Raw genomic sequence first — 9,342 nt, 5'->3', positions numbered from 1 at the left:
TACGAATGTGTACATTAGACTGAAGAACCTAGGAGCATTGGCATCCTTTAACATGCCTAATTAAGCAATGAAATGGATAGCTCGACTTTAACATCCTTTAACAGCTTGCCGAAGAAATTTGCCTACCGTTTCACTACCGCAATCTCTCAAGCAGGGACTGAACTGAAACAAACCTTCTGTACCACTTCAGACTTCACAACCAGATAGTGCACACATTTCAAGTTTGCCTTGAACTGGCTGATACAAGCTGGTAAGGCACGTTTCAGGACTTTTTTTCCAGAGTTTTAGCTGATAGAAAAGAAGAAAAAAAAAACAATAATTGCCTTATGGCAGCAAAAGATAACATTTTATCAAGATAATTCAGACGGTTGCTGCTTTTGGAACATCAGCTGACTTTTCAGCTCAATAGGGCCAGTTTTCGCTGCTTAGTGTTACCATGTTTTGCTTCAACTTACATGACTCCAGTACATCCACCAAACAAGCACAATAAGAGTCACATCTCACACAAATGTGATACATTTCCTGGGTAATGCCACATGGTTCAGATTGTGCAAGGGCATTCAGGGGTAGGTGGGCACAAGCAGGAATCAGAGCACCACTTAGCAAGCATTACTTGCACCTTGGGAAATGGGTGTTATCAACATAACCTCCTGACATGGCCATTTGAACATTTCTCTGGAACTTTGTTGGGTTGTCTCGGAGGACAGCCGCAGCTTCATGGTTCAAGGGATCCTCATCATTAGGTTGCTGCAGACAAGATAAGGAAGATGGTTAGAGACCAAGTACAAGAGAAGAAGCAAGAAAATGTACAGTCAAAAAAGAAGAAAATGCAACTGCGAATTCTACTCCCTGGCAGTTAGCTTTACATGACAAAAAAGAATGCAGACAGTTGTACCAATTCACATTTCAAATGGAAAATCAGCTGGTGCACAGTTAATCATTATGGTACTTACTGAGAAAAGAAGGTTTAAACCATATATTATGGTGTTGATATTCAAGACAGGCTTCCAGTCTTCACGCAGAATGTTCAGGCAGACATTTCCTTCTAGGTCAATGTTAGGATGATAAACCTGAAAGTTACTACATTAGCCATAGTAAACACACAATGATTGGAAGGTGCAAAAGCTGTTTTACCTTAGTCTTGCACTTGACCTTCGGAGCTTCATGAGGGTAGGAAGCAGATACATGGAAGGTGAAAGTAAATGCCCCACCTCTAAGAAAGAAGATATATTATAAATATTAGAATATATAATCAAATGAAGCTAAAGGGACGGACTGGAACAACAGTAGGGCAGTCTGCACAGCTAAAGGGACAGACTGGAACAAAGACTTCAGAGATAAAGTCTTCCGCTACTCATACTTGACGAAGATCATAACGACTATTCTTACATGAAGTAGTAGAATATAAAGATAGCAACTGCTTTAAAGGACATAACAGAACATATCAACTAAGCAAAGGAATTTTCCGTAAAAAAAACTAAGCAAATGAATGATCTAACCTGGAAACTAATTATCCTAATATCCAAACTGTCATATGATATGATTTGAGGCTATTGCGGCTCGGTTGGGGCTCGGTGTACACAAGACACATATCTACATTGAAAATATAGGTAATTCATTTCACATCCTCATACCTACATTCTACAGTTCTACATATTAAGTAAAGGTCTCCAGACTCCACAAATGCGTTGTCAATTATTAAGGTGGCTAAATTCCAAACAAAGAAAAATCTCTCCATTAAGAATAATCCACATACGTGCTGTGTCCAGAAATGTTTGCATGAGTGTGATGTAACTACAAAATAAAAACAAAATTAACTTCTAATCCATCCGTATTCATCAACAAAGATTTCCTTCAAGTACACTGTACACCAAAATGCAGGATGGCAAATTTTTGACAGCCATCTTAATGTCCATATCCTTCCATCTATGCGGCAACTTAAAGATTAAATAGTACAGAATCAAAATTACTCTGGCATGACTAAAAGGTGAAAAGAAAAGTAGACTTAGAAGCATCTATACGATACTTACAAATAGTATCCTTCATCAGGTCGTAGAGTAGCTTCAAAGTTCATGAGATCATCCTTTCCATTTGGGAAGGAGATTTTTGTTGTCTTTGGAAGGTTAAGCTCAGCAATATCTAAAATTTGAAAATTGTCAAAAAAGATCCATCCTTTAAAACTATATCCAAATAGGAACAGATAATCACCACGTGCATAAATTAGGAAGACATGAATAAACAGGTACTCCCCCCGTTCTGTAATTCTTGTCACATATTTGGATGTATCTATAAATCCAAATATGCGACAAGAATTACGGAACAGCGGGAGTAGATGTTAATATTTCGGAAGACATTTAAATTAAGTGATTGACACCACAGGTTTGAACAATAGAAGAATCTAACACTTCAATATTTAGTATGGCAGGATTTCTAATGTGAATCCAGGTAGTGGATCATAATTCAAGAATATTTCTCATTCCAACTTGAAGTTGAAAATTAAATTCGGGTTTAACCATGGATATCAGATATCTGGGCCTTATTTTTACTATATAAAATAGACATGAACGTAGTTCTCGTGGCAACAGTAGGGTACCAGCATTCCTGGTGGCAATTAAACAATGATAGTCTCATCCACAGCAGCACTAATGGTTGTATCCAATGTGCAAAATCCAAAATAGGGGATAGGTGGGCCACTATTATCATTCAGCATACTACCTCACACTAAGTATACTGCTTTACTCAAGCCAGCACCATTTCTCTTCTCATACCTATTTCCCAGTGCCACCACCCACCCGTACCCTAGCACCCGCAACTCCCACCTGTCGCCACCTCATCTTCTACTCAGAAACCTCTCATGCCCCACCCTATGCCCTGCTCCTGCTCCACCCCATCCTCAAGCTGTTCTAATCAGCATCGAGATGAGGCTGACTTACCCATCATAACCAACCAAGTGACAAAGTTCCAAAGACAATACGGTGATCCAGATTGACACACAATAAGCCCCAATGCATGCTTGACTGTTTGCCCGTGACCACTGGGTCACTTTCTATCCTTCCAGGTTAGGTGAGGGGCCTTGGCGACCCTCCTCTAGACCAGGATAGCTACATGAGACCTCTGTGTTGACTGAACGACAATTTGGGCACCATTTCCATTGCAAAAGTCAAAGAAAACAACAATCTGGTATAAGGATTTCTTGGTTTGTCACACATGAACCATGGCCCGTGCAAAAAAATAGGCCATAACCAGTACAAGCTCAGTAGTAAATCCTATAGTTGTAGAGCAAGATACATTACATATATAGAAGTACCTAGACCATTACAACCAAACAGACCCCTATTTAGTCTTTTGCACAAGTCAATCAGTAAATTACGTATGTATAATTTCATCCAAAATAGATGTGACATAGCAGTTAACTGACCTACTAGGAAGCAATAGTTCATTTTTAAATATGAAACAACAAACAAACAAGAATTACCTACTTGCAGAGAGATGTGATCATTGTTTCAAAAAGATTTCGGTTTAGCATTGTGATGGATTATATTAATCTCATCTGGTTGACCCTTGAGGCATTGACTATGGTTGCGTAAAGAGATTTTACCTTATTACCAAAGATCAATCAATAAACATTGTATAGCATCTCTTATGGCTCGGTTTAGCATTGCAATGAATTATGATAATCTCGTTTGTTTGACCCTTAACTACTTGTCTCAATCTTAACAGTTATAAGTTGCAAACTGGCTTATTATTGTTGTCCAGAACATATGAAAAGAAAAACTCTGAGAGGAAACCCCATTGAATAACAGGAATTGTTTAAAATTAATCTGATTTATCAAACAGAACAATATACTTTACACTGCCGCTTTAAAAATAAGCACAAAGACCCCAAACCAAACATACATCAAGTGCCAATGTTAGAAAGGGAGACACCAATTGGCTGAAAGTAACATTAGATCAAATCACTTCTGGTAAAGCAAACCTTTATGGAGACGTAATTCCCCTGGACTTTGCTTCTTAACAGGAGGACCCCCATTTGAGTTTGCTGCCTCTTCCTTCCTCTGTCCCTTGATCTTGAAAAGGTTTATCATCTTTCTGTGGAACATGAGGGAACAAGATAAGAATGATGAACCAAAGAGAGCAGGTTTTTCATAAGAATAAAAAATTGATGAACTAAAGAGGCAACGAGGTAAAGAATAATGAACTAAAAAGGGAACAATGTAGAATGATGAACTAACAGAACAGGATTTTTGTAAAATAGAAATGACAAAATAAGAAACATATCAATGAAACTTGAGAATGGTTCTAGATGCAAACAGGTAGAAACGTTGCAGCAGAAATCAACAAAACCAGTTTGTTCAGTTATCCTTAATTACTCCTTTCATCGATAGTTTTGCCAACCTATTCAACCCCTAATGCATCAACACATCCATCAAGTTACCAGTATGATAAACAGTTATCCAATATATATTACTGTGTGAATTGGACTACAGCATGATTGCGACTCCTGCTTCCATGAGTGGGTACATGGGTCACCGCTGATTCCACATGGCAATAGCCAGATTGTTGAGGTTTAGGGTACAAGTAGTAAATCCCCAGACACAAAAATATTGCTCTCTATATCTCTAATACATTTTAATGTGCCTCCAATTTTAATGTTTACATGAAGTAATTTGTATGAAAGACTGTATGGAACAAGTTGGCGTGTCCGCCATAATGCTAAACTAATAACCGCAGATGGAAGGTGCTCCACGAAAGAGTTGGTAATTTAGGCATAAAAATAACATAACAGTAAATCAACTGAGATATAGCCTCATGGGCGCGGCTCCTCTACAGTTGTAGTATTATTGTACCCGTACAGTAGTAAATGAAATCTGTCGTTATCCAACGTGGCTCCTTGTATCCCTCCGTGCACACCTAATTGAAAACAAACATGGCGCCAAATTTGTATCTGCTCACTGCATGACTTAAAAGGGGCAGCACTCGCAACGGTATTGTTGCTTGCATGACTTGCAAGGCAGCCGCCGGCAGCAGCCGTCGACGAGGCCGATGTCCCCGGGCAGCCTGGTACTGCTCATGCTGGACTTGTAGAGAAATACAAGCGCATAATAGCAGATTAAAGCGAGCAACCAACTTATACCTAGAGATTATATATGTAAACACAGGGAATCTGTTTCCAGTTAGGTGTTCCTGAACTAGTGTATAGGCACAGTAATAGCAGAGCTGCAGATGAGACCACTGGCGCCCCTGATGCAAGTATTACGTTCAGAGGGCCGTCAATCTGTCATGATTAACCCCACGAGAGAACAGAAGAAGCTAAGACCTGACTCCCATCATCATCATCATCATTACAAAATCTACCAACCGACCAAGTTTGCGATGATTTACCACATCATCGTCGTCTATTCCTAAGACCAATAACGCTGGCAGCCACATCACCACCTTGCTAGCAAAAACGTATAACTAACGCCCACAAAACATGTCGTTCTACTTCTACACGGGGCGGATCCGCGGACGCAGCAGCTCCTACCCTGCGAGTTGAACTGAGCTCGATCTAGAAGAAGAAGAATAACCTAATCGCGCCACGGACGAATTAAGGGTACCACGCAGCGAAGAGCGAAGGAGGAATCCGCGCAGAATACAGTGGATGGGGGCGAGATCGAGACTCCCTCCGATTCGACCAATCGCTCGCGGAGAAGATCGAAACGAAACGAAACGGACCGAGCAACAGCAACGCAAGCAAGCTAGGGCTTCCTTCCTTACCAGCAGCGGAAATCGACTCCGGCTCCGGACGGATCTCCGGCCCAGTCGGGCGAGGAGGAGGGCTTGGGTAGGGGTGGGGGGGAGAGCCGGCTGCCGGCGAGATGGCGGAGGCGCCGGGACTCTCCCAGCCGGATTTGGGAGTGGAGGAGGCAGGAGAGAAGGAAGAGGGGGAGACCCGTGCTGGGCCTTACTTATGTGGGGGTGAATATATTCCGATACGAACTCGTCAGCGTGAATACTCCGTCGTCCACTTTATCACCCGAATATTGTTTGGATGTGAACGCGCGTCGAATTTCATAATCAATATGAATTTGACCCGACTTTTTTTTAGTAACTTAGAGCATCTCCACCTGCGCGCCGCTAGCGGTAAAATTGCTTCCGCACTGTCATAGCTCAAACGGCGCGCTAATTTTCGAACTAAAAGATCCGCCGATAACCCCGCGCCGGTTTCCTTGCCAAGGGAGGCGAAGCACGCGCCAGCTGGGTGCCTCGCGAGGCTGAAATTGTTTGGATGTGGAACGCGCGTCGAATTTCATAATCAATACAGAGCATGAATTTGACCCGACTTTTTTAGTAACTTATACGCCCCGTACAACTATATAAGGTAGTACTCCTCGATTTTGTTTTGAGCATATGCACAAATCATATAGGGCGTATTTGGTTGCACCACTCCATGTTGACAGATGAACGCCCCTCGATAGGGTTGCGACCAGGTCGTCGGCCACTTGGCCCATCGTTTCGTAGCATGTGCTAAACCAACCCGACGTAGTTGCAAATTGTTTGGATGCATGTATACGCTCGTTCCTTCTCTTTCAAACAGAGGCATATGTGTTTGGTTGCCATTTTGGGCACTCGACAACAGACTTCTCCTCACCGACCGAGATCCAGGTGCCTTGCTTAAGACAAGGCACGGATGAACAGTGATCATGCCTTGACCCCTTTTTTTGCCATACTGGATTGAGAATCAATGGCTAGATGACCGCACACAGTGCATAAGCTACAGTACTATCTACAGTGCGCTTGCTACAGGACATCTGCTACAGTGATTGTGCATAGTGCACGCTGGCTACAGTGTGTTGCTGCAGGGCTCAGATCTTGTTCGTCCATTTTCGATCTAACGTCCAGGAGAGCAAGGCATGGTATCTGTTTATCCGTGCCTCGTCTTAAGCAAGGCACCGATCTCGTACCCCTCCTCACCACATTCAAATATGGTGATTTTACCACCATACAACGTCACACAAACAGCTCAAATACGATCATAATCACAGCAGAACACTTATAAACAACAAACAGAGTACTTCACATGTCATAATCTAGCGTCGTAGTGGTAAGACGCTTGCCTAAACTCAAGCGACTCCTCGGGTCCAAAAGAATGTTAAAAACGTCTCCTAGAGGCCACGAGCATAAACAAGTGAGATATGCACAAAAGTAGTGTTTATTAGACTCCTAGAGGCCAGAGATAAGCAACGGATCGAGACTTAAACATAGGCAGCGATGGAGCGCATGACAGTCCAATAGCGAGGACGACAAAAGGGCCCTTGCGGTGCCTCTTGCAGCCGAAGACGCCGGAGAAGGACGCCTCCTCCTTAAGACGGCGACCTTGAAGCCGTCGTCGTCGGAGGTGAAGACGAGCGTGTGATGCGTGCGGGGCCGACACGTCTGCTGGGGAACCCCAAGATGAAGGTGTGATGCGTACGATAGCAAGTTTTCCTCGAAAGAAACCAGGGTTTATCGAACCAGTGAGGGAGCCAACAAGCACGTTGGAAGGTTGATGGTGGCGGAGTGTAGTACGGCGCAACACCGGGGATTCGGCGCCAACGTGGAACTCCGCACAACACAATCACAGAACTTTGCCCCAACGTAACGGTGAGGTTGTCAATCTCGACTTGCTTGTCAGAAAAGGATTAAATGTATTGTGTGGAAGATGATGATTATTTGCGAAGAACGAGTAAAGAACAATTGCGGTAGATTGTATTTCGGATGTAAAGAATAGGACCGAGGTCCACGGTTCACTAGTGGTGTCTCTCCCATAAGATAAGCGGATGTTGGGTGAACAAATTACAGCTGGGCAATTGACAAATAAAGAAGGCATAACAATGCACATACATATATCATGATGAGTACTATGAGATTTAATCGAGGCATTACGACTAAAGTACATAGACCGCTATCCGAGCATGCATCTATGCCTAAAAAGTCCACCTTCGAGTTATCATCCGAACCCCTTCCGGTATTAAGTTGTAAACAATGGACAATTGCATTAAGTATGGTGCGTAATGTAATCAACACAAATATCCTTAGACAAAGCATCGATGTTTTATCCCTAGTGGCAACAAGCACATCCACAACCTTAGAACTTTCTCGTCATCGTCCCAGATTTAATGGAGGCATGAACCCACTATCGAGCATAAATACTCCCTCTTGGAGTCACAAGTATCAACTTGGCCGGAGCCTCTACTAGCAACGAGAGCATGCAAGAACATAAATAACATATATGATAGATTGATAATCAACTTGACATAGTATTCAATATTCATCGGATCCCAACAAACACAACATGAAGGATTACAAATAGATGATCTTGATCATGATAGGCAGCTCACAAGATCTAACATGATAGCACAATGAGGAGAAGACAACCATCTAGCTACCGCTATGGACCCATAGTCCAGGGTGGACTACTCACACATCGATCCGGAGGCGATCATGGCGATGAAGAGACCTCCGGGAGATGATTCCCCTCTCGGCAGTGCTGGAGGCGATCTCTCTGAATCCCCGAGATGGGATTGGCGGCGGGCGTCTCGGAAGGTTTTCCGTATCGTGGCTCTCGGTGCCGGGGTTTCGACGAAGGCTTTATGTAGGCGGAAGGGCAGGTCAGGGGCGTCACGAGGGCCACACAGCAGGGCCGGCGGCCAGGGCTCAGGCCGCGCCGCCTGGTGTGTCGCCACCTCGTGGCCCCACTTCGTATCCTCTTCGGTCTTCTGGAAGCTTCGTGGAAAAATAGGACCCTGGGCGTTGATTTCGTCCAATTCCGAGAATATTTCCTTACTAGGATTTCTGAAACCAAAAACAGCAGAAAACAGGCAATCGGCTCTTCGGCATCTCGTCAATAGGTTAGTGCTGGAAAATGCATAATAATGACATATAATGTGTATAAAACATGTGAGTATCATCATAAAAGTAGCATGGAACATAAGAAATTATAGATACGTTTGAGACGTATCAAGCATCCCTAAGCTTAGTTCCTACTCGCCCTCGAGTAGGTAAACGATAACAAAGATAATTTCTAAAGTGACATGCTATCATAATCTTGATCATACTATTGTAAAGCATATGAGATGAATGCAGCGATTCGAAGCAATGATGAAGATAATGAGTAAACAAATGAATCATATAGCAAAGACTTTTCATGAATAATACTTTCAAGACAAGCATCAATAAGACTTGCATAAGAGTTACTCATAAAGCAATAAATTCAAAGTAAAGGCATTGAAGCAACACAAAGGAAGATATAAGTTTCAGCGGTATGCTTTCAACTTCAACATGTATATCTCATGGATAATTGTCAACACAAAGTAATATAAC

General features: G+C 42.8%; 1 protein-coding gene across 1 annotated transcript; it reads right to left on the bottom strand.

Annotated features, from left to right (window-relative positions):
- Positions 1–326: 326 nt before the first annotated feature.
- LOC124652146 (NEDD8-conjugating enzyme Ubc12-like) lies at positions 327–5,885 on the bottom strand. The gene is made up of 6 exons (XM_047191173.1): positions 5,758–5,885; positions 3,977–4,089; positions 2,031–2,139; positions 1,135–1,213; positions 954–1,070; positions 327–747 (listed from the first exon to the last, which is right to left on the bottom strand). The coding sequence occupies exons 2-6, from the start codon at positions 4,083–4,085 to the stop codon at positions 610–612; spliced, it is 552 nt and encodes a 183-aa protein (XP_047047129.1). The 5' UTR covers positions 4,086–4,089; positions 5,758–5,885; the 3' UTR covers positions 327–609.
- Between the last annotated feature and the right edge of the window lie 3,457 nt (positions 5,886–9,342).

Source organism: Lolium rigidum, chromosome 5 (assembly GCF_022539505.1).
Source record: "Lolium rigidum isolate FL_2022 chromosome 5, APGP_CSIRO_Lrig_0.1, whole genome shotgun sequence".
Taxonomy (NCBI): Eukaryota; Viridiplantae; Streptophyta; class Magnoliopsida; order Poales; family Poaceae; genus Lolium; species Lolium rigidum.
Note: the sequence above shows the minus strand (reverse complement) of the source record. Positions and strands in the feature narration are given on the sequence as shown.

What these genes read in the sequence shown, in the direction of transcription:
- LOC124652146 (XM_047191173.1), bottom strand. Translation starts at nt 4,085, where the DNA reads ATGATAAACCTTTTCAAGATCAAGGGACAGAGGAAGGAAGAGGCAGCA. An exon ending in CCTGATGAAGGATACTATTT is followed by an intron (nt 1,214 to 2,030) that starts GTAAGTATCGTA and finishes CTTCTTTCTTAG; the next exon opens with AGGTGGGGCATTTACTTTCA. An exon ending in GTTTAAACCTTCTTTTCTCA is followed by an intron (nt 748 to 953) that starts GTAAGTACCATA and finishes TCTTGTCTGCAG; the next exon opens with CAACCTAATGATGAGGATCC.